At 38.6% G+C, this 27903-nt stretch overlaps 1 protein-coding gene across 1 annotated transcript in view; it reads right to left on the bottom strand.

The window, feature by feature from the left end:
- LOC149795995 (protein zyg-11 homolog B-like) overlaps window positions 1–27429 on the bottom strand; it is a 48108-nt gene extending 20679 nt beyond the window's left edge. The window contains exons 1-4 of the mRNA XM_089963908.1: window positions 26543–27429; window positions 20429–20543; window positions 19601–19741; window positions 16491–16667 (exon numbers count right to left, since the gene is read on the bottom strand). Of these exons, the coding sequence (XP_089820034.1) occupies window positions 16491–16667; window positions 19601–19741; window positions 20429–20543; window positions 26543–27429 (1320 nt within the window). The remainder of the gene's footprint in view (window positions 1–16490; window positions 16668–19600; window positions 19742–20428; window positions 20544–26542) is intronic.
- Window positions 27430–27903: the final 474 nt, after the last annotated feature.

Below are 27903 nucleotides of genomic sequence, written 5' to 3'. Positions count from 1 at the left end.
AGTCAACTGCCTTGTCCATCACATGGAACATTATTATGATTGCAGTCAACTGTCTTGTCCATCACATGGAACCTTATTATGATTGCAGTCAACTGTCTTGTCCATCACATGGAACATTATTATGATTGCAGTCAACTGCCCTGCCCATCACATGGAACATTATTATGATTGCAGTCAACTGTCTTGTCCATCACATGGAACCTTATTATGATTGCAGTCAACTGCCTTGTCCATCATGTGGAACATTATTATGATTGCAGTCAACTGCCTTGTCCATCACATGGAACATTATTATGATTGCAGTCAACTGTCTTGCCCATCACATGGAACATTATTATGATTGCAGTCAACTGTCTTGTCCATCACATGGAACATTATTATGATTGCAGTCAACTGCCTTGTCCATCACATGGAACATTACTATGATTGCAGTCAACTGCCTTGCCCATCACATGGAACATTATTATGATTGCAGTCAACTGCCTTGTCCATCACATGGAACATTATTATGATTGCAGTCAACTGCCTTGCCCATCACATGGAACATTATTATGATTGCAGTCAACTGTCTTGTCCATCACATGGAACATTACTATGATTGCAGTCAACTGTCTTGTCCATCATGTGGAACATTATTATGATTGCAGTCAACTGCCTTGCCCATCACATGGAACATTATTATGATTGCAGTCAACTGTCTTGTCCATCACATGGAACATTATTATGATTGCAGTCAACTGCCTTGTCCATCATATGGAACATTATTATGATTGCAGTCAACTGCATTGTCCATCATATGGAACATTATTATGATTGCAGTCAACTGCCTTGTCCATCATGTGGAACATTATTATGATGGCAGTCAACTGCCTTGACCATCACATGAACATTATTATGATTGCAGTCAACTGCCTTGTCCATCACATGGAACATTATTATGATTGCAGTCAACTGCCTTGCCCATCACATGAACATTATTATGATTGCTGTCAACTGCCTTGCCCATCACATGGAACATTATTATGATTGCAGTTAACTGCCTTGCCCATCACATGAACATTATTATGATTGCTGTCAACTGCCTTGCCCATCACATGGAACATTATTATGATTGCAGTTAACTGCCTTGCCCATCACATGGAACATTATTATGATTGCAGTCAACTGCCTTGCCCATCACATGAACATTATTATGATTGCTGTCAACTGCCTTGTCCATCACATGGAACATTATTATGATGGCAGTCAACTGCCTTGCCCATCACATGAACATTATTATGATTGCTGTCAATTGCCTTGCCCATCACATGGAACATTATTATGATTGCAGTTAACTGCCTTGCCCATCACATGGAACATTATTATGATTGCAGTCAACTGCCTTGTCCATCATGTGGAACATTATTATGATGGCAGTCAACTGCCTTGCCCATCACATGAACATTATTATGATTGCAGTCAACTGCCTTGTCCATCACATGGAACCTAATTATGATTGAAGTCAACTGCCTTGCCCATCATATGGAACATTATTATGATTGCAGTCAACTACCTTGTCCATCACATGGAACATTATTATGATTGCAGTCAACTGCCTTGTCCATCACATGGAACCTAATTATGATTGAAGTCAACTGCCTTGCCCATCATATGGAACATTATTATGATTGCAGTCAACTACCTTGTCCATCACATGGAACATTATTATGATTGCAGTCAACTGCTTTGCCCATCACATGGAACATTATTATGATTGCAGTCAACTACCTTGTCCATCACATGGAACCTTATTATGATTGCAGTCAACTGCCTTGCCCATCACATGGAACATTACTATGATTGCAGTCAACTGCCTTGTCCATCACATGGAACATTACTATGATTGCAGTCAACTGCCTTGCCCATCACATGGAACATTACTATGATTGCAGTCAACTGCCTTGTCCATCACATGGAACCTTATTATGATTGCAGTCAACTACCTTGCCCATCACATGGAACATTACTATGATTGCAGTCAACTGCCTTGTCCATCACATGGAATCTTATTATGATTGCAGTCAACTGCCTTGTCCATCACATGGAATATTACTATGATTGCAGTCAACTGCCTTGCCCATCACATGGAACATTATTATGATTGCAGTCAACTGCCTTGTCCATCACATGGAACATTACTATGATTGCAGTCAACTGCCTTGTCCATCACATGGAACCTTATTATGATTGCAGTCAACTGCCTTGTCCATCACATGGAACCTTATTATGATTGCAGTCAACTGCCTTGTCCATCACATGGAACATTATTATGATTGCAGTCAACTGCCTTGTCCATCACATGGAACATTATTATGATGGCAGTCAACTGCCTTGCCCATCACATGAACATTATTATGATTGCAGTCAACTGCCTTGTCCATCACATGAACCTTATTATGATTGCAGTCAACTGCCTTGTCCATCACATGGAACATTATTATGATTGCAGTCAACTGCCTTGTCCATCACATGGAACATTATTATGATTGCAGTCAACTGCCTTGTCCATCACATGAAACATTACTATGATTGCAGTCAGCTACCTTGTCCATCACATGGAACATTATTATGATTGCAGTCAACTGCCTTGTCCATCACCTGGAACCTTATTATGATTGCAGTCAACTGCCTTGTCCATCACATGGAACATTATTATGATTGCAGTCAACTGCCTTGTCCATCACATGAAACATTACTATGATTGCAGTCAGCTGCCTTGTCCATCACATGGAACATTACTATGATTGCAGTCAACTGCCTTGTCCATCACATGGAACATTATTATGATTGCAGTCAACTGCCTTGCCCATCACATGGAGCATTAAAATGATTGCAGTCAACTGCCTTGTCCATCACATGGAACCTTATTATGATTGCAGTCAACTGCCTTGTCCATCACATGGAACATTATTATGATGGCAGTCAACTGCCTTGTCCATCACATGGAACATTATTATGATTGCAGTCAACTACCTTGTCCATCACATGAAACATTACTATGATTGCAGTCAGCTGCCTTGCCCATCACATGAACATTATTATGATTGCAGTCAACTGCCCTGTCCATCACATGGAACCTTATTATGATTGCAGTCAACTGCCTTGTCCATCACATGGAACATTATTATGATTGCAGTCAACTGCCTTGTCCATCACATGGAACATTATTATGATTGCAGTCAACTGCCTTGTCCATCACATGAAACATTACTATGATTGCAGTCAGCTGCCTTGTCCATCACATGGAACATTACTATGATTGCAGTCAACTGCCTTGTTCATCACATGGAACATTATTATGATTGCAGTCAACTGCCTTGCCCATCACATGGAACATTATTATGGTTGCAGTCAACTGCCTTGCCCATCACATGAACATTATTACGATTGCTGTCAACTGCCTTGTCCATCACATGGAACATTATTATGATTGCAGTCAACTGCCCTGCCCATCACATGGAACATTATTATGATTGCAGTCAACTGCCTTGCCCATCACATGGAACATTATTATGATTGCAGTCAACTGTCTTGTCCATCACATAGAACATTATTATGATTGCAGTCAACTGCCTTGTCCATCACATGGAACATTATTATGATTGCAGTCAACCGCCCTGCCCATCACATGGAACAGTATTATGATTGCAGTCAACTGCCTTGCCCATCACATGAACATTATTATGATTCCTGTCAACTGCCTTGTCCATCACATGGAACATTATTATGATGGCAGTCAACTGCCTTGCCCATCACATGGAACATTATTATGATTGCAGTCAACTGCCTTGCCCATCATATGGAACCTAATTATGATTGCAGTCAACTGCCTTGTCCATCATGTGGAACATTATTATGATTGCAGTCAACTGCCTTGCCCATCACATGGGACATTATTATGATTGCAGTCAACTGCCTTGTCCATCACATGGAACCTTATTATGATTGCAGTCAACTGCCTTGCCCATCACATGGAACATTACTATGATTGCAGTCAACTGCCTTGTCCATCACATGGAACATTATTATGATTGCAGTCAACTGCCTTGTCCATCACATGAAACATTACTATGATTGCAGTCAACTGCCTTGTCCATCACATGGAACATTACTATGATTGCAGTCAACTGCCTTGTCCATCACATGGAACATTACTATGATTGCAGTCAACTGTCTTGTCCATCACATGGAACATTATTATGATTGCAGTCAACTACCTTGTCCATCACATGGAACATTACTATGATTGCAGTCAACTGCCTTGTCCATCACATGGAACATTATTATGATTGCAGTCAACTGCCTTGTCCATCACATGGAACATTATTATGATTGCAGTCAACTGCCTTGTCCATCACATGAAACATTACTATGATTGCAGTCAACTCCCTTGTCCATCACATGGAACATTACTATGATTGCAGTCAACTGCCTTGTCCATCACATGGAACATTATTATGATGGCAGTCAACTGCCTTGCCCATCACATGGAACATTATTATGATTGCAGTCAACTGCCTTGCCCATCACATGGAACATTATTATGATGGCAGTCAACTGCCTTGCCCATCACATGAACATTATTATGATTGCTGTCAACTGCCTTGCCCATCACATGGAGCATTATTATGATTGCAGTTAACTGCCTTGCCCATCACATGGAACATTATTATGATTGCAGTCAACTGCCTTGTCCATCACATGGAACATTATTATGATGGCAGTCAACTGCCTTGCCCATCACATGAACATTATTATGATTGCAGTCAACTGCCTTGTCCATCACATGGAACATTACTATGATTGCAGTTAACTGCCTTGCCCATCACATGGAACATTATTATGATTGCAGTCAACTGCCTTGTCCATCACATGGAACATTATCATGATTGCAGTCAACTGCCTTGTCCATCACATGGAACATTATTATGATGGCAGTCAACTGCCTTGCCCATCACATGAACATTATTATGATTGCTGTCAACTGCCTTGCCCATCACATGGAACATTATTATGATTGCAGTTAACTGCCTTGCCCATCACATGGAACATTATTATGATTGCAGTCAACTGCCTTGTCCATCATGTGGAACATTATTATGATGGCAGTCAACTGCCTTGCCCATCACATGAACATTATTATGATTGCAGTCAACTGCCTTGTCCATCACATGGAACATTACTATGATTGCAGTTAACTGCCTTGTCCATCACATGGAACATTATTATGATTGCAGTCAACTGCCTTGCCCATCACATGGAACATTATTATGATTGCAGTTAACTGCCTTGTCCATCACATGGAACATTATTATGATTGCAGTCAACTGCCTTGTCCATCATGTGGAACATTATTATGATGGCAGTCAACTGCCTTGCCCATCACATGAACATCATTATGATTGCAGTCAACTGCCTTGTCCATCACATGGAACATTATTATGATTGCAGTCAACTGCCTTGCCCATCACATGGAACATTATTATGATTGCAGTCAACTGCCTTGTCCATCACATGGAACATTACTATGATTGCAGTTAACTGCCTTGTCCATCACATGGAACATTATTATAATTGCAGTCAACTGCCTTGCCCATCACATGGAACATTATTATGATTGCAGTCAACTGCCTTGTCCATCACATGGAACATTATTATGATTGCAGTCAACTGCCTTGCCCATCACATGGAACATTATTATGATTGCAGTTAACTGCCTTGTCCATCATATGGAACATTATTATGATTGCAGTCAACTGCCTTGTCCATCACATGGAACATTATTATGATTGCAGTCAACTGCCTTGTCCATCATGTGGAACATTATTATGATGGCAGTCAACTGCCTTGCCCATCACATGAACATTATTATGATTGCAGTCAACTGCCTTGTCCATCACATGGAACATTATTATGATTGCAGTCAACTGCCTTGCCCATCACATGAACATTATTATGATTGCAGTCAACTGCCTTGTCCATCACATGGAACCTAATTATGATTGAAGTCAACTGCCTTGCCCATCATATGGAACATTATTATGATTGCAGTCAACTACCTTGTCCATCACATGGAACATTATTATGATTGCAGTCAACTGCCTTGTCCATCACATGGAACCTAATTATGATTGAAGTCAAGTGCCTTGCCCATCATATGGAACATTATTATGATTGCAGTCAACTGCCTTGTCCATCACATGGAACATTATTATGATTGCAGTCAACTACCTTGTCCATCACATGGAACCTTATTATGATTGCAGTCAACTGCCCTGTCCATCATGTGGAACATTATTATGATGGCAGTCAACTGCCTTGCCCATCACATGAACATTATTATGATTGCAGTCAACTGCCTTGTCCATCACATGGAACATTATTATGATGGCAGTCAACTGCCTTGCCCATCACATGAACATTATTATGATTGCAGTCAACTGCCTTGTCCATCACATGGAACCTAATTATGATTGAAGTCAACTTCCTTGCCCATCATATGGAACATTATTATGATTGCAGTCAACTACCTTGTCCATCACATGGAACATTATTATGATTGCAGTCAACTGCCTTGTCCATCACATGGAACCTAATTATGATTGAAGTCAAGTGCCTTGCCCATCATATGGAACATTATTATGATTGCAGTCAACTGCCTTGTCCATCACATGGAACATTATTATGATTGCAGTCAACTACCTTGTCCATCACATGGAACCTTATTATGATTGCAGTCAACTGCCCTGCCCATCACATGGAACATTACTATGATTGCAGTCAACTGCCATGTCCATCATGTGGAACATTATTATGATGGCAGTCAACTGCCTTGCCCATCACATGAACATTATTATGATTGCAGTCAACAGCCTTGTCCATCACATGGAACATTATTATGATTGCAGTCAACTGCCTTGCCCATCACATGGAACATTGTTATGATTGCAGTCAACTGCCTTGCCCATCACATGGAACATTATTATGATTGCAGTCAACTGCCTTGTCCATCACATGGAACATTATTATGATTGCAGTCAACTGCCTTGCCCATCACATGGAACATTATTATGATTGAAGTCAACGGCCTTGCCCATCACATGGAACATTATTATGATTGCAGTCAACTGCCTTGTCCATCACATGGAACATTATTATGATTGCAGTCAACTGCCCTGCCCATCACATGGAACATTATTATGATTGCAGTTAACTGCCTTGTCCATCACATGGAACATTACTATGATTGCAGTTAACTGCCTTGTCCATCACATGGAACATTATTATGATTGCAGTCAACTGCCTTGTCCGTCACATGGAACATTACTATGATTGCAGTTAACTGCCTTGTCCATCACATGGAACATTATTATGATTGCAGTCAACTGCCTTGCCCATCACATGGGACATTATTATGATTGCAGTCAACTGCCTTGTCCATCACATGGAACATTATTATGATTGCAGTCAACTGCCTTGCCCATCACATGGAACATTATTATGATTGCAGTTAACTGCCTTGTCCATCATATGGAACATTATTATGATTGCAGTCAACTGCCTTGTCCATCACATGGAACATTATTATGATTGCAGTCAACTGCCTTGTCCATCATGTGGAACATTATTATGATGGCAGTCAACTGCCTTGCCCATCACATGGAACATTATTATGATTGCAGTCAACTGCCTTGTCCATCACATGGAACATTATTATGATTGCAGTCAACTGCCTTGCCCATCACATGAACATTATTATGATTGCAGTCAACTGCCTTGTCCATCACATGGAACCTAATTATGATTGAAGTCAACTGCCTTGCCCATCATATGGAACATTATTATGATTGCAGTCAACTACCTTGTCCATCACATGGAACATTATTATGATTGCAGTCAACTGCCTTGTCCATCACATGGAACCTAATTATGATTGAAGTCAACTGCCTTGCCCATCATATGGAACATTATTATGATTGCAGTCAACTACCTTGTCCATCACATGGAACATTATCATGATTGCAGTCAACTGCTTTGCCCATCACATGGAACATTATTATGATTGCAGTCAACTACCTTGTCCATCACATGGAACCTTATTATGATTGCAGTCAACTGCCCTGCCCATCACATGGAACATTACTATGATTGCAGTCAACTGCCTTGTCCATCACATGGAACATTACTATGATTGCAGTCAACTGCCTTGCCCATCACATGGAACATTATTATGATTGCAGTCAACTGCCTTGTCCATCACATGGAACATTACTATGATTGCAGTCAACTGCCTTGCCCATCACATGGAACATTATTATGATTGCAGTCAACTGCCTTGTCCATCACATGGAACATTACTATGATTGCAGTCAACTGCCTTGTCCATCACATGGAACCTTATTATGATTGCAGTCAACTGCCTTGTCCATCACATGGAACATTACTATGATTGCAGTCAACTGCCTTGCCCATCACATGGAACATTATTATGATTGCAGTCAACTGCCTTGTCCATCACATGGAACATTACTATGATTGCAGTCAACTGCCTTGTCCATCACATGGAACCTTATTATGATTGCAGTCAACTGCCTTGCCCATCACATGGAACATTATTATGATGGCAGTCAACTGCCTTGCCCATCACATGAACATTATTATGATTGCAATCAACTGCCTTGTCCATCACATGGAACCTTATTATGATTGCAGTCAACTGCCTTGTCCATCACATGGAACATTATTATGATTGCAGTCAACTGCCTTGTCCATCACATGGAACATTATTATGATTGCAGTCAACTGCCTTGTCCATCACATGAAACATTACTATGATTGCAGTCAGCTGCCTTGTCCATCACATGGAACATTAGTATGATTGCAGTCAACTGCCTTGTCCATCACATGGAACCTTATTATGATTGCAGTCAACTGCCTTGTCCATCACATGGAACATTATTATGATTGCAGTCAACTGCCTTGTCCATCACATGAAACATTACTATGATTGCAGTCAGCTGCCTTGTCCATCACATGGAACATTACTATGATTGCAGTCAACTGCCTTGCCCATCACATGGAACATTATTATGATTGCAGTCAACTGTCTTGTCCATCACATGGAACATTATTATGATTGCAGTCAACTGCCTTGTCCATCACATGGAACATTATTATGATTGCAGTCAACTGCCTTGTCCATCACATGAAACATTACTATGATTGCAGTCAACTGCCTTGTCCATCACATGGAACATTACTATGATTGCAGTCAACTGCCTTGTCCATCACATGGAACATTACTATGATTGCAGTCAACTGTCTTGTCCATCACATGGAACATTACTATGATTGCAGTCAACTGTCTTGTCCATCACATGGAACATTATTATGATTGCAGTCAACTACCTTGTCCATCACATGGAACATTACTATGATTGCAGTCAACTGCCTTGTCCATCACATGAAACATTATTATGATTGCAGTCAACTGCCTTGTCCATCACATGAAACATTACTATGATTGCAGTCAACTGCCTTGTCCATCACATGGAACATTACTATGATTGCAGATAACTGCCTTGTCCATCACGTGGAACATTATTATGATTGCAGTCAACTGCCTTGTCCATCACATGGAACATTATCATGATTGCAGTCAACTGCCTTGTCCATCACATGGAACATTATTATGATGGCAGTCAACTGCCTTGCCCATCACATGAACATTATTATGATTGCTGTCAACTGCCTTGCCCATCACATGGAACATTATTATGATTGCAGTTAACTGCCTTGCCCATCACATGGAACATTATTATGATTGCAGTCAACTGCCTTGTCCATCATGTGGAACATTATTATTATGGCAGTCAACTGCCTTGCCCATCACATGAACATTATTATGATTGCAGTCAACTGCCTTGTCCATCACATGGAACATTACTATGATTCCAGTTAACTGCCTTGTCCATCACATGGAACATTATTATGATTGCAGTCAACTGCCTTGCCCATCACATGGAACATTATTATGATTGCAGTTAACTGCCTTGTCCATCACATGGAACATTATTATGATTGCAGTCAACTGCCTTGTCCATCATGTGGAACATTATTATGATGGCAGTCAACTGAATTGCCCATCACATGAACATCATTATGATTGCAGTCAACTGCCTTGTCCATCACATGGAACATTATTATGATTGCAGTCAACTGCCTTGCCCATCACATGGAACATTATTATGATTGCAGTCAACTGCCTTGTCCATCACATGGAACATTACTATGATTGCAGTTAACTGCCTTGTCCATCACATGGAACATTATTATAATTGCAGTCAACTGCCTTGCCCATCACATGGAACATTATTATGATTGCAGTCAACTGCCTTGTCCATCACATGGAACATTATTATGATTGCAGTCAACTGCCTTGCCCATCACATGGAACATTATTATGATTGCAGTCAACTGCCTTGTCCATCATATGGAACATTATTATGATTGCAGTCAACTGCCTTGTCCATCACATGGAAGATTATTATGATTGCAGTCAACTGCCTTGTCCATCATGTGGAACATTATTATGATGGCAGTCAACTGCCTTGCCCATCACATGAACATTATTATGATTGCAGTCAACTGCCTTGTCCATCACATGGAACATTATTATGATTGCAGTCAACTGCCTTGCCCATCACATGAACATTATTATGATTGCAGTCAACTGCCTTGTCCATCACATGGAACCTAATTATGATTGAAGTCAACTGCCTTGCCCATCATATGGAACATTATTATGATTGCAGTCAACTACCTTGTCCATCACATGGAACATTATTATGATTGCAGTCAACTGCCTTGTCCATCACATGGAACCTAATTATGATTGAAGTCAACTGCCTTGCCCATCATATGGAACATTATTATGATTGCAGTCAACTGCCTTGTCCATCACATGGAACATTATTATGATTGCAGTCAACTACCTTGTCCATCACATGGAACCTTATTATGATTGCAGTCAACTGCCTTGTCCATCATGTGGAACATTATTATGATGGCAGTCAACTGCCTTGCCCATCACATGAACATTATTATGATTGCAGTCAACTGCCTTGTCCATCACATGGAACATTATTATGATGGCAGTCAACTGCCTTGCCCATCACATGAACATTATTATGATTGCAGTCAACTGCCTTGTCCATCACATGGAGCCTAATTATGATTGAAGTCAACTGCCTTGCCCATCATATGGAACATTATTATGATTGCAGTCAACTACCTTGTCCATCACATGGAACATTATTATGATTGCAGTCAACTGCTTTGTCCATCACATGGAACCTAATTATGATTGAAGTCAACTGCCTTGCCCATCATATGGAACATTATTATGATTGCAGTCAACTGCCTTGTCCATCACATGGAACATTATTATGATTGCAGTCAACTACCTTGTCCATCACATGGAACCTTATTATGATTGCAGTCAACTGCCCTGCCCATCACATGGAACATTACTATGATTGCAGTCAACTGCCATGTCCATCATGTGGAACATTATTATGATGGCAGTCAACTGCCTTGCCCATCACATGAACATTATTATGATTGCAGTCAACAGCCTTGTCCATCACATGGAACATTATTATGATTGCAGTCAACTGCCTTGCCCATCACATGGAACATTATTATGATTGCAGTCAACTGCCTTGCCCATCACATGGAACATTATTATGATTGCAGTCAACTGCCTTTTCCATCACATGGAACATTATTATGATTGCAGTCAACTGCCTTGCCCATCACATGGAACATTATTATGATTGCAGTCAACTGCCTTGCCCATCACATGGAACATTATTATGATTGCAGTCAACTGCCTTGTCCATCACATGGAACATTATTATGATTGCAGTCAACTGCCTTGCCCATCACATGGAACATTATTATGATTGCAGTTAACTGCCTTGTCCATCACATGGAACATTACTATGATTGCAGTTAACTGCCTTGTCCATCACATGGAACATTATTATGATTGCAGTCAACTGCCTTGTCCATCACATGGAACATTACTATGATTGCAGTTAACTGCCTTGTCCATCACATGGAACATTATTATGATTGCAGTCAACTGCCTTGCCCATCACATGGAACATTATTATGATTGCAGTCAACTGCCTTGTCCATCACATGGAACATTATTATGATTGCAGTCAACTGCCTTGCCCATCACATGGAACATTATTATGATTGCAGTTAACTGCCTTGTCCATCATATGGAACATTATTATGATTGCAGTCAACTGCCTTGTCCATCACATGGAACATTATTATGATTGCAGTCAACTGCCTTGTCCATCATGTGGAACATTATTATGATGGCAGTCAACTGCCTTGCCCATCACATGGAACATTATTATGATTGCAGTCAACTGCCTTGTCCATCACATGGAACATTATTATGATTGCAGTCAACTGCCTTGCCCATCACATGAACATTATTATGATTGCAGTCAACTGCCTTGTCCATCACATGGAACCTAATTATGATTGAAGTCAACTGCCTTGCCCATCATATGGAACATTATTATGATTGCAGTCAACTACCTTGTCCATCACATGGAACATTATTATGATTGCAGTCAACTGCCTTGTCCATCACATGGAACCTAATTATGATTGAAGTCAACTGCCTTGCCCATCATATGGAACATTATTATGATTGCAGTCAACTACCTTGTCCATCACATGGAACATTATTATGATTGCAGTCAACTGCTTTGCCCATCACATGGAACATTATTATGATTGCAGTCAACTACCTTGTCCATCACATGGAACCTTATTATGATTGCAGTCAACTGCCCTGCCCATCACATGGAACATTACTATGATTGCAGTCAACTGCCTTGTCCATCACATGGAACATTACTATGATTGCAGTCAACTGCCTTGCCCATCACATGGAACATTATTATGATTGCAGTCAACTGCCTTGTCCATCACATGGAACATTACTATGATTGCAGTCAACTGCCTTGTCCATCACATGGAACCTTATTATGATTGCAGTCAACTGCCTTGTCCATCACATGGAACATTACTATGATTGCAGTCAGCTGCCTTGCCCATCACATGGAACATTATTATGATTGCAGTCAACTGCCTTGTCCATCACATGGAACATTACTATGATTGCAGTCAACTGCCTTGTCCATCACATGGAACCTTATTATGATTGCAGTCAACTGCCTTGTCCATCACATGGAACCTTATTATGATTGCAGTCAACTGCCTTGTCCATCACATGGAACATTATTATGATGGCAGTCAACTGCCTTGCCCATCACATGAACATTATTATGATTGCAATCAACTGCCTTGTCCATCACATGGAACCTTATTATGATTGCAGTCAACTGCCTTGTCCATCACATGGAACATTATTATGATTGCAGTCAACTGCCTTGTCCATCACATGGAACATTATTATGATTGCAGTCAACTGCCTTGTCCATCACATGAAACATTACTATGATTGCAGTCAGCTGCCTTGTCCATCACATGGAACATTATTATGATTGCAGTCAACTGCCTTGTCCATCACATGGAACCTTATTATGATTGCAGTCAACTGCCTTGTCCATCACATGGAACATTATTATGATTGCAGTCAACTGCCTTGTCCATCACATGAAACATTACTATGATTGCAGTCAGCTGCCTTGTCCATCACATGGAACATTACTATGATTGCAGTCAACTGCCTTGCCCATCACATGGAACATTATTATGATTGCAGTCAACTGTCTTGTCCATCACATGGAACATTATTATGATTGCAGTCAACTGCCTTGTCCATCACATGGAACATTATTATGATTGCAGTCAACTGCCCTGCCCATCACATGGAACATTATTATGATTGCAGTCAACTGCCTTGCCCATCACATGAACATTATTATGATTGCTGTCAACTGCCTTGTCCATCACATGGAACATTATTATGATGGCAGTCAACTGCCTTGCCCATCACATGGAACATTATTATGATTGCAGTCAACTGCCTTGCCCATCATATGGAACCTAATTATGATTGCAGTCAACTGCCTTGCCCATCATGTGGAACATTATTATGATTGCAGTCAACTGCCTTGTCCATCACATGGAACATTATTATGATTGCAGTCAACTGCCTTGTCCATCACATGGAACCTTATTATGATTGCAGTCAACTGCCTTGTCCATCACATGGAACATTATTATGATTGCAGTCAACTGCCTTGCCCATCACATGGAACATTATTATGATTGCAGTCAACTGCCTTGTCCATCACATGGAACCTTATTATGATTGCAGTCAACTGCCTTGCCCATCACATGGAACATTACTATGATTGCAGTCAACTGCCTTGTCCATCACATGGAACATTACTATGATTGCAGTCAACTGCCTTGTCCATCACATGGAACATTACTATGATTGCAGTCAACTGTCTTGTCCATCACATGGAACATTATTATGATTGCAGTCAACTACCTTGTCCATCACATGGAACATTACTATGATTGCAGTCAACTGCCTTGTCCATCACATGGAACATTATTATGATTGCAGTCAACTGCCTTGTCCATCACATGAAACATTACTATGATTGCAGTCAACTGCCTTGTCCATCACATGGAACATTACTATGATTGCAGTCAACTGCCTTGTCCATCACATGGAACATTATTATGATGGCAGTCAACTGCCTTGCCCATCACATGGAACATTATTATGATGGCAGTCAACTGCCTTGCCCATCACATGGAACATTATTATGATGGCAGTCAACTGCCTTGCCCATCACATGAACATTATTATGATTGCTGTCAACTGCCTTGCCCATCACATGGAACATTATTATGATTGCAGTTAACTGCCTTGCCCATCACATGGAACATTATTATGATTGCAGTCAACTGCCTTGTCCATCATGTGGAACATTATTATGATGGCAGTCAACTGCCTTGCCCATCACATGAACATTATTATGATTGCAGTCAACTGCCTTGTCCATCACATGGAACATTACTATGATTGCAGTTAACTGCCTTGCCCATCACATGGAACATTATTATGATTGCAGTCAACTGCCTTGTCCATCACATGGAACATTATTATGATTGCAGTCAACTGCCTTGTCCATCACATGGAACATTATTATGATGGCAGTCAACTGCCTTGCCCATCACATGAACATTATTATGATTGCTGTCAACTGCCTTGCCCATCACATGGAACATTATTATGATTGCAGTTAACTGCCTTGCCCATCACATGGAACATTATTATGATTGCAGTCAACTGCCTTGTCCATCATGTGGAACATTATTATGATGGCAGTCAACTGCCTTGCCCATCACATGAACATTATTATGATTGCAGTCAACTGCCTTGTCCATCACATGGAACATTACTATGATTGCAGTTAACTGCCTTGTCCATCACATGGAACATTATTATGATTGCAGTCAACTGCCTTGCCCATCACATGGAACATTATTATGATTGCAGTTAACTGCCTTGTCCATCACATGGAACATTATTATGATTGCAGTCAACTGCATTGTCCATCATGTGGAACATTATTATGATGGCAGTCAACTGCCTTGCCCATCACATGAACATTATTATGATTGCAGTCAACTGCCTTGTCCATCACATGGAACATTATTATGATTGCAGTCAACTGCCTTGCCCATCACATGGAACATTATTATGATTGCAGTCAACTGCCTTGCCCATCACATGGAACATTATTATGATTGCAGTCAACTGCCTTGTCCATCACATGGAACATTATTATGATTGCAGTCAACTGCCTTGCCCATCACATGGAACATTATTATGATTGCAGTTAACTGCCTTGTCCATCACATGGAACATTACTATGATTGCAGTTAACTGCCTTGTCCATCACATGGAACATTATTATGATTGCAGTCAACTGCCTTGTCCATCATGTGGAACATTATTATGATGGCAGTCAACTGCCTTGCCCATCACATGAACATTATTATGATTGCAGTCAACTGCCTTGTCCATCACATGGAACATTATTATGATTGCAGTCAACTGCCTTGCCCATCACATGAACATTATTATGATTGCAGTCAACTGCCTTGTCCATCACATGGAACATTATTATGATTGTAGTCAACTGCCTTGTCCATCACATGGAACATTATTATGATTGCAGTCAACTGCCTTGTCCATCATATGGAACATTATTATGATTGCAGTCAACTGTCTTGTCCATCACATGGAACATTATTATGATTGTAGTCAACTGCCTTGCCCATCATATGGAACATTATTATGATTGCAGTCAACCATGTTATAGTGAGATTCACATTGCTGAATGTTTTCTATTAACAAAGTTCATTACCTGTTGATGTCTTGGGAAGTTTGCCATGGCATGTAGTGTGTGATTCACAATGTCCTTCAGACAGGAAGGATGAACGTTCGGTCCCAGTTCGGACTTCAACAAGTTGAAAAGACAGGATACGGCAGCCTCCTGAACCCCAATATGAATAAGGTTTTGCTTCATGGCCATCAGTACGAGCTGTAAATATTAATCGGATACCTACTGTGCAATCATGTTATCAAATAAGCCAGAGTTCCACTGTATAATCATATTCTTAATTTAAGTTGAGTTCCATGGCATAATCATTGCCAAATGAACCATTAGTTTCACTGTATAAAACATGTCAAATAAATCCGAGTTCCATTGTATAATCATATTTTCAAATTCACCCTAGTTTCACTATATAAACATGTTGTCTAATAAATTCGAGCTCCACTGTAAAATCATGTTCTCTAATATATCTTTTACGTTTCATAGTGTTATAATATTTCATTGCAGTAAATTATAATATGTTTTACGTTGCATAGTGTTATAATTTCATTGCAGTAAATTATAATGTGTTTTACGTTGCATACTATTATAATATTTCATAGCAGTAAATTATAATGTTTTACGTTGCATAGTGTTATAATATTTCATTGCAGTAAATTATAATATGTTTTACGTTGCATAGTGTTATAATATTTCATTGCAGTAAATTATAATGTTTTACGTTGCATAGTGTTATAATATTTCATTGCAGTAAATTATAATATGTTTTACGTTGCATAGTGTTATAATATTTCATTGCAGTAAATTATAATATGTTTTACGTTGCATAGTGTTATAATTTCATTGCAGTAAATTATAATATGTTTTACGTTGCATAGTGTTATAATATTTCATTGCAGTAAATTATAATATGTTTTACGTTGCATAGTGTTATAATATTACATTGTATTAATTTACAGTTGATCGACAGATAAATTTGCGATGTGTTGATGTAAATATTACTCAAGTAAGACGATAATATCTGATTTTATGGACAGCAGGTTGTATTATCCATCTTAACGCATGCGTCATAAAGATCAGCAGGTTGTATTATCTGTCTTAACGCATGCGTCATAAAGGTCAGCAGGTTGTATTATCTGTCTTAAAGCATGCATCATAAAGGTCAGCAGGTTGTATTATCTGTCTTAAAGCATGCATCATAAAGGTCAGCAGGATTGTATTATCCGTCTTAACGCATGCATCAGAAAGGTCAGCAGGTTGTACTATCTGTCTTAACGCATGCATCATAAAGGTCAGCAGGTTGTTGTTGTTGTAGGGTTTAACGCCATTTTTCAGCACGCGATAGGCTATACATGGCGGCCAGTATTAATGGTGGAGGAAGAACCCGGGGAAAACCCCGGATAGTGCCATCGACCCACGAGAAGTTACTGGCAAGCTTTCTCACATACCCACATAGGCTGAATCCTCTCTGCGGGTTGTATTATTAGTCTTAACGCATGCGTCATAAATGTCAGCAGGTTGTATTGTCTTAACGCATGCGTCATAAATGTCAGCAGGTTGTATTGTCTTAACGCATGCATCATAAATGTCAGCAGGTTGTATTGTCTTAACGCATGCATCATAAAACCGATTTTTAAAAAGTATGGCTGTTCATATAGTTGCTGATAGAAGTTTCAACCCAGTGATAGAAGTTTCAACCCAGATATAGAAGTTTCAACCCAGAGATCATTCTGGCAATCTTAGCTGGAAAACAATCTAAACTTTTTCTATTTCTTTCCTACTGAAAATGTGTTTTAAGTGTTTGACTTGCATTCATGAAGTTTGTCAAGTTTCACACCTTCCATATTCTAGCCAAGGTTGTTTGATAATAAAACTCTTCCATTATACACGTTTGAGAAAATTCTTCAAAGGAATAGTCATACAGCTCCAGACTGTCATTGTGCCATGCTGACCTAATTTGAACTAAGCTAACTGGAAGACCTGAAAGACTACATAGCTAAGCATAATTTGACACTGACAACAAGTGACGTCAAAATAATTATTAGTCAAAGAAATTACTGACAAGGTGGGAGAGAGAACTACCGTGTGCACGTGAAAGAGGCCGAGAATCGTACAGACGGATATGCATTGCTGCTTAACGAATAACATAAAAATGTCATATAACTAGACAGTGATGTCAAAGTGATTACAGTGATGATTATGTTGATGTTCTATCTGATTATGTTAACGACAAAACGGACTTGTTGTTTGAATATGTATGTGATCAATTGAATCTTAATAATATCCTCAATGGGTCAGTGATAACAAGAAGCTATTTTGACTTTACTTCCTCCCTTGACTCACTAACAAGTACTGTTTAAAACTAACAGTATCCGCCCTTGTCTCAGCAGTATAAAAACTTTATGTTTAGACCTAACAGTATCCACCTTTGTCTCAACAGTATAAAAACTTTATGTTTAGACCTAACAGTATCCACCTTTGTCTCAGCAGTATAAAAACTTTATGTTTAGACCTAACAGTATCCACCTTTGTCTCAGCAGTATAAAAACTTTATGTTTAGACCTAACAGTATCCACCTTTGTCTCAGCAGTATAAAAACTATGTTTAGACCTAACAGTATCCACCTTTGTCTCGGCAGTAACAAGAAACAGTTTTTACCTTAATAATATCCTTCCTTTTGCTATAACAATGACAGGAATCTATTTCTACCTTCCTAATAACCGCATTGACTCATCAATAGTAATAACGTATTTCTACCTTCCTAATAACCTCCTAGACTCATCAGTAGTAATACGCTACTTAAACTTCATAACAACCGCATTGACTCATCAGTAGCAATGCGCTATTTTACCGTCATAATAACCTCTTTTACTCATCAGTAGCAATACGCTATTTCTACCTTCATAATAACTTCCTTGACTCATCAGTAGCAATTCATTATTTCTACCAAAATAGCATAATCCCTTGACTCGGCAGAAAGAGGACATTTCTTCCTTAATAACATCCGTTCTACACTCAGCAGTAACAATATATTATTTCCACCTTAAAAATATCCTCGCCTGACTCACCAGTAGCAAGAGATTATTCCTACCGTAGCAATATCCTCGCTTGACTCTGCAGTAACAACATATTATTTATACCTTAAGAATGTCCTCCCTTGGCTCTGACATTGCCCGTGTAAAAGTGAACAGTGTGCATAATGCATGCTGTACATAGGTCGGCCGATTCGCATATCGTCTCAAACATTCCAGAATCTGCCGTTCGTTGGCTTCACCAGTAACCTAAAACATTGAGAAGGCTGAATTTAACAAAATTCTTAAAATGACATTTCATTTTTTCCAAATTGTGATGCTGATTTTTTCTCAAGTACATTTTTATATCCATTATGTATTGGAAATTATTATTGAACAGCCATGCTAGCCTGTTTGCGCTGATGCTTAAATAATACTGACTGATATCCAGTGCATGTATTTAGAATACAGAACAAACAAGCATCATTCGTGAAATGTGAAGTAAAGATTGATAGAGTAGTACACAACAAAACTCGTTCTGCACCATTGCGATTTGGTATAACTCGTTCTGCAAATTGGAAACATTCATCGATCAATATTATATACAGTGGCAGCAAATTGAAATCAAGTAATTTGGTTTGGGTTACTTTTCAACATTACATACAGTGGCAGCAAGATGAAATCATGTAATTTGGTTTGGATTACTAATCAACATTATATACAGTGGCAGCAAATTAAAGTTATGTAATTTAGTTTGGGTTACTTTTCAGACAAATCCTTTAATGAATCTAGAGAAGGACAAAGTTTTTAATTTTTTACTGAACAATCATAAACTGCACATCAAACATTCATTCTGTTCAAACTATGCAGGTAGTGCTCTTAAACGGTGGCTTCTTGAACATGTTCCACCTATATATCTAATCATTTTACTCATAACTATATTTTTTATTTACTTACTGTTATATCTGCCTTGAATTCAGACTCCTTGTCACCCAGAAAGAGCGAGTATCTGCAGGCCGGAGTCAAAGCAAGTCCAAGAAATTCGATACCAGGATGAGACTTCAGAAACTCCCTGTTGGTAATAAACAGGAAACGCATTTTAAATTTGACAAAGTTCAGCGAAACCAAATTTCGATAAACCATCCTCTCATGAAACCTTGTAACAGCCTGTTCTGTAATGATCTAAACATATAGTGGAACTTCAATGTAACGTCCCTCGGCATACTGATACCCTCTTTTATAATGTGGCAATGGATAATTTACCATTGCTACTTTCTTTCACTTCAATTTAGCTCATTACCAATGAGAATCAACGATGATGTCATATCATATCACTAAATACATTGTGTCATTATACACTTCCACGACAGCTTTGTTGTAAAATCACCCAGCATAAAGCTCCATCGCTTGTTGTTGTTGTTGTTGTTGTAGGGTTTAACGCCATTTTTCAGCACACGATAGGCTATACATGGCGGCCAGTATTAATGGTGGAGGAAGAACCCGAGAAAACCACGGAAAGAACCACCGACCCTCGAGAAGCTTCTGGCAAGCTTTCTCACATACCCACATTCGCCGAATCCGAGACTCGAACCTACGCAGACAGAGGTGAGATGGCAGTGATCCGTAACTGAGAGCACTTTAGACCACTCGGCCACTCGAGGCCCCCTCCATCGCTTGTAATAATGGTCACATTATGGCCGCCATGAACATTGTTATGAGGTAACATAGTATTTAAATCTCCAAATCTCCCCTCATATTTGGAAAACTTAAATGTTCTACCCAGCAAAGGATCCTCACCTGAGAAGGTGTGCTAACAAATTCAGGAATCATAGATAATACGTCGTTCTTGACACATTTAATTGAGGACAAGTAATTATTATATACTCATTCTTTTTTTCTCCGTTAACATTATATTGTCAGAATCGTTCAGTATTTTACGATACTGCACACCTTTATATTGCACTCACGTGCAGGACACGTGTGCCCAATAGTTTGCTTGAATTACTTTATAAACAAATCATGCACACTCGTGTAGCAGACGTTTTGTTGATTAAATATGTCTCTGAATGAGCTAAGGCAGATGCTTCGTGGACTGCCACATATCAGCTGATTTGACACATTCCGCGTTCTCTTTTATGATACAATATTTTTTCAATTTAGGCTAGCTATAGACGCCATACAAGGTCCTTACAAGTGACAAGGTATAAACTGTCTTCTTTAGCTGGTAATATGAATGGCAAACAACATACTTAAAGTTTTACATCCTCATTTCCTTAAAATGTACTTTCTTAGTTCTGCAAATCCCAATTACATGAGCCATGTCATGGGTTATCAAGCTTGATTACATATACCGAAATTGTACTGTAATTTCGACTTTATTCCAAGTGCAATTAAATCCTCTTTACTGCACTAAAAATGAAATAAACATATTACAAAGCGTATGTTTGATAATTGCAATTGAAAGACTTCATATTTTTCCCACCTTATGATTTCAAACATTCAATGACAAAACAGAAACACACTTGCAGACGTCAACACTCTGCTGAAATCCGGTGTACTTCATGTAGAAATGGCATAGATAAATGCAGTCTATAATCACGAAATTTCGAAGAATCTACAAAAATACCATAAATATATTCATTCCAACAAGTTGTTGCAATGCGCACTTATTCACAATATAACCCCAAATTTCAAGTAGACAAAAATGCCATTTTCTTTTGAAAGTTATGTCTAGCGCACGAGTAAGCTCCAAGTTTATCTGGGCGGAGTTATGTGCGCATTAATAATGTTGTGTAATGATGAATCTGCGCTTGTATATTTAGTTTGAAATACGACATACATTCAGTTACTTTCTTTCTTGTAATGTATTTTTGTTTATGTAATTAAGCCTTAGGCAGAATAAGAAAATGAGCAGATAATAAAAAGGTTGCTGCCTTTGTAAGGGAAAATATGAACTCGTTTTGCCTTATGGATATACTGCACTCACAAAGTTGTGCAGTATATCTATCCGAAAAACTCGTTCATATTGTCCCATACAAATGCAATAACCTATAATTATTACGTAATCATTTACACAATTCATTAAGGAATCCGTTATTACGTCGTCTTGACACGTTTGATTTGAAGACGCGCAGTTTTTGTCTTCCTTGATATTTAATTGAGTTTTTAGGTCGTCCTGGACACATTTTAAAGATTACCTTCTGCTATCGTGGCTTGGAACTTTTGACCTCTAAAACAACAGGAACTGCCTCTCACAAAAGGCAGTTTGCCTGGTAAATTTATGCAGCAAAACTGATGACTATCAAAAGATATGAATATACAAAAAGGACAATAATACTGGCAATTTGACCTTCAATTTTGACATTAAAATACCAAAATTTTCAAGAAACTTTACCTACTTCACAGATGCATGAGAAACAAGTCTGATCATATTTTGCTGAAACTTTACTTGTGTAATACGTTTTCTCCTTTTGACCTTTGTACAAACACCGAATTACAACGACCAAAGTTAACAAACTGGCAAAGTTGTAGGAATATACGTGGACTAACAAGTTAAGCAACACAAAATAGAGAAGAAAAAAGAATTATATTCCACAGTAATTCAACTTAAAAACTGAATCAAGTTTTGCAGAAATTTCAGGAATCAGATTTCACTCATCCCCTCCCAGTTTTTCAAATATGTATGTAATTACCTTAATTTGATGCACAAACTGTATCATTATATAACCCGTAAAACAACTGTAAACTTTATATAATGCCGTGTGGAACAATCATAATTAAAACGGACATCATATTTAAATGAATTCAATGTTCACAAAACAATTTAATTTAAAGCATGTAGTCGCTATTTAAGTATGCAAGAAAGCTTGTCTGAAGCTTTCCAATGGTCGGTGGTTCTTTCCAGGTTCTTCCACCAGTTATGCTCCCCGCCATGTACAACACTATCATTACTGAAAATAGCGCTAAGCCAACAAAAACAACAACAACAACAACAAAGCATGTACTCTACAGGTATTAGAATGATCCTCCTACTGTAAGCATAGTCCATGTTTAATGATGATTTAATTAATTAATGTGAACTATCCCATCGGGTCAACTTCTGGACATAGTTTCACGTGTGTGTGTGTGTGTGTGTGTGTGTGTGTGTGTGTGTGTGATTTAGATTTTAGCTTTAACAATTTTTGAGCCATATCGCTACGATATCTGTACTGACAGTTTATAGTGATGTCTAGTACTGGGGCATCATGCCGCAGACATGTAACATGATGTCCCACCCAGTCACATTATCCTGATATCAGGCCGACCAGTCCTAATACTAATATCTTAATGCTGAGCGCCAAGCAAGGAAGCTGTTAGTACCATTTTTGTAAGTCTTTGGTACGAATCGGCCGGGGCTCGAACCCGCGACCTCCCGCATCCGAGGCGGACGCTCTAACCACTAGGCCACTAGTTTCATGCAGAATAAGATGACACCTGAGAATTGCAATTGTTATTCAATGGAATGCACCTTAAATCGGTATTGTTCACTTACCTGTTTTATGCATCCTGAAAGGCACGATTATTACTGTCTTGATGGTCAAGTCTAGTTTTGCAGTGTTCCCCATACACCCCCACTAGATTTACAAAGCACCATGCCATGTCCAATTGTCACTTTTTTGGAAGAAACAGGGGGGCATTGTAAATTCTGAAGGCTACTTACCCAGGGATACTTACCCATGGCTATTTTTCTTCTTTCAGTCACAGAGATTTGTTATCTGTTATACTCAAATCAATAGACTTCCCTACCCAATGTACAGGCCAGCCACTGACTTCAATAAAAATAAACGCTTGAGGTTCGAATGTTTGTGCAGAAACCATTTTGTTTAATTTCAATCACAACTTCGACCTTTTGGCTCCAAATCAGTTGGCTTCTTCCTTATTTCAGTACCAAGCTATCAACAACGTTTCGTCACGTCTGCGATGCAAAACTAATGTTATTGTGTACCAACCAATTTCAGTTCCAGTAATTAGTAAGATCCTTCTTTACCCAAATTGCAAGTTATCCACAATGCTTGATATTGGAATGTCATGTAGAAATAATGTAGTAGTGCAGAAGCTATTTTTGCTATTTAGGTCAGTTTCCCAAGTTTTGACCTCTGACTACAATTCAGTAGGCTTCTACTTTACAAATTGCAAGCTATCCATAAAGACTGGCCAAGGTACACATTGTTTACGGAAACTACTTTTTGTGCATAAATCATTATTTTTCAATCAGTTACCTTGACCTTTAACCTTTAGACCTCAAGTTCAAATGCGTTCCTCCTTACTACAGGTGCAAGCTCTCAATAAAGTCGAAAAAGTCTGGTCCGGGCAATTAGTGCATGACTGATATATTGATATGTAGAAAACTATTTTACGTTCAATCCCTTTGATCTTGACCCTTTCTTGTTTGACGCCAAAATCTATTGGTTTCTTTCTGCACGCTATCCAGAAAAGGTCATGTTCCATAATATGTATATAAAAAATTGGACAAAAATTAGGAATATCAAAACCTTTCAGATAAATTTTATATCGAAGCGTCAAAAGATGCAATGTAAAACGTAATGATAACTTCTGTAAAAAAAAAAAACAAGTAAATTTAACGCATTTAAAATCCTTATAACATGATTAATAATTATTGAATTAAAATTCATTCCCTTAAACAATCCGAGATTTTCTCGGGTTGGTACGTCCTCGTCCCATTTCTTCATATAGTTCAATGTGTTGATTTTGTGTGCTGTAGAAATGAAGCTCTTACTAAGAAAAGGAAACGTTAATGACAGGTAAACAGACAAGGACATGCCATACTACATCCAGCAAAATGCCAAACGTTTTATAAAAAAAAGTACAATTAGTTCCAAACTCTGGCACTATTTCACTGGTAATCAGTCAATTTTACTTGCATGTTCTTTCACTCCTAAGATCAGCGTCGATTTTCAACAGTCTACAGCTACCTTGTCACTAAAACTGACACAAAATTAACTGCGCTTTATCTTACGCACGATAATTCTGATGAAGGGATTTTTGTAAGAGTAGATGCAAAATAAAGAAAATTAAAATAAATGTTGGTTTTATCATTTTACACCCGTCAGTAATTTTATTCTTAAACAATCGTAGAGCAAGCAGCATATTAACGTAAGAATGTTTATGCAGAAACTAGTAGTTCGTGCTCGACTGAGATTATTAGACAATGGTTTCCATGACCTTGACCATTGATTAAAATACGTGATCTTGAACTAAGGGTACTTGGCAGTTTTCTCGTTAGAAATACTATGACCGACACCTGACCCCAAGACCGCAGAATATCTAGATTCTATTATTAACTGAAGTGCGCGTTATCCACAAGGATTAGTCGATGAACTCACTCCAGAAAAAAAACGTAATCTTGAAGTAAAGTTATTCTGCAGAAAACAATGGCACAGACCTTTAATTATTTGATCTCATATTTAATCAACCTTTCTCTTAACTGAACTTTTAGTCCTCCATAAACTTGTGCGAAGATACGTGGTCTAGAACTAAGGTAACATTTTCAGTAACAATGGCATTGAAATTTGAACCAAAATCAAAAAGCTTATTTCTTACTCAACGTGCAAGTCGTCAACACATTTAGTTTAAGGTGCATGGCAATTATTGTGCTAAACCCATTTTAGACAGTCACAGTGACCTGACATTTCCACACATAAAATGTATTAACCTTCTTTCATAAACAACGTGCAAGTCATCCAATAACGTTGTCAAAGGTACATGTCTGAGAGCTGACTCTTTTTTTCTTTTCTCAGTAACAGTGACCTTGGTCTTTATCCATACCTCAATAGTATTCTTCCTTACCCCAAGTGAAGTATCAATAACGTAAAAATGATACATAATGGCCCTTTTTAATCGTGTGAATTTCAAAACATGATTCGTTAACTGAATAATTTGTTTCTCATCAAAAATGAACTGATGAGGACATATTGTCAATCACTATAACATATTCCAGCTTCTTGAGGTTTACAGTTTAGCATTTAAATCTTTTAAAAATCATCATCATCATCTTTGCTGCATTAAACTTACATTAAGATCGGTTCCGTCAATCCTTCGTTTCCAGATATATCCAGTGACGAAATATTTGGTAGACAGGGTGTACGACTAAGCAAGTCAGACACCTTGAATTTGAAACGATCAAAGTTAATTCCGGACTGAATATTCGGGTACGAGTCATAGGACACGTCTAAATGCACGAGCTCTGTCAGTTCAGACAATACAGATACAATATCTGCATAGATTTTCAGCTGGTACATAGACAGGCACTTTAATCTGTCCTTGCATTTTCGAAGGGGTGAAATGTCATTGATATGTGTACAAGAAATGTCCAAGATTTCCAGACAAGGCAATTCTTCTGCAATTATTTCCAGTCCATCCATGTTGAATTCTGTATTACTAACGTTCAAATATTGAAGTCTTCGAAGAAGTGAGATGTTTACAGCTATATCAGTAGTGTTCAAACAGCTAATGACACCCATTCTTTTGGGATCATGCAGTGATTTCAAATTGGACACCTGCAGACTTCTCAAATTGCTCAATGTCCACTTTCCTAGAGAACCTAGTACGTCGTTCACGGTCACATTTTTTAATCCTGTAATTTCTAATTCTGAAATCTTTTGAGCCTTCAAGATCTTTAAGCCGACTGGTGAGATTTGTGCATCTTCTATCCAGACCCTCCTTAAATTCATGAGATTTGGGTCAAAGAGTGAGAGGGTCTCGTCATTTAGTTTCCCCTTTTCACAAAGGGTCCTGAGAAACTCCTCAGATATTTTGTCATTAAAGAAGACATCGGAGTTCTTGAAAGCAAGTTTGACATTGATGGAATTTGGCTGTTGGATTGCTTGACAATGTACGTCCAAGTTGATGCATATGGAGTCCAAGCAGCATTGCTGAAGGCTCTTGGGTACATCATACATGATAGCTGATCTAATATGCATTTTTTTCTCTCGCTCTTATGGTCAGGAAGAATGGAGAAAACTCTGCAATAAAAATACCAAGGTTAGAATTTAACTGGTTTTAATACTTTAAAAGTTTAACAAGAGGAAAAAAATCCATTTTAGCACACCTCGGGAATATGAAGGAACTACGATACTTTTAAATCAGTTTGTAATTTTTATTAATAATCTTAACAACAGACTACAAGTACGACTAAATTCTTTTTCTTTACTGAAATCTTATTTTGTTACATCTCCAAGTTTATAGTTTTGAACTATTAATATTCAATCACATCCTGTCTAATTATGAATGCATGAGGGACAACTACTGCATACGGAGAAGGCGCATTAATACTGACACAAAAGTATCCAAATTTGGCAATTTTACAATAACACGCTAATGGATTCAACCATCCGGGGGCTCACAGGACAAGATCTTGGCCTGTGTAGATAATA

This window comes from Sinohyriopsis cumingii, chromosome 7, assembly GCF_028554795.1.
Source record: "Sinohyriopsis cumingii isolate HCF-2022 chromosome 7, ASM2855479v2, whole genome shotgun sequence".
Lineage (NCBI taxonomy): Eukaryota > Metazoa > Mollusca > Bivalvia > Unionida > Unionidae > Sinohyriopsis > Sinohyriopsis cumingii.
This window is presented reverse-complemented; position numbering and strand designations above follow the sequence as displayed.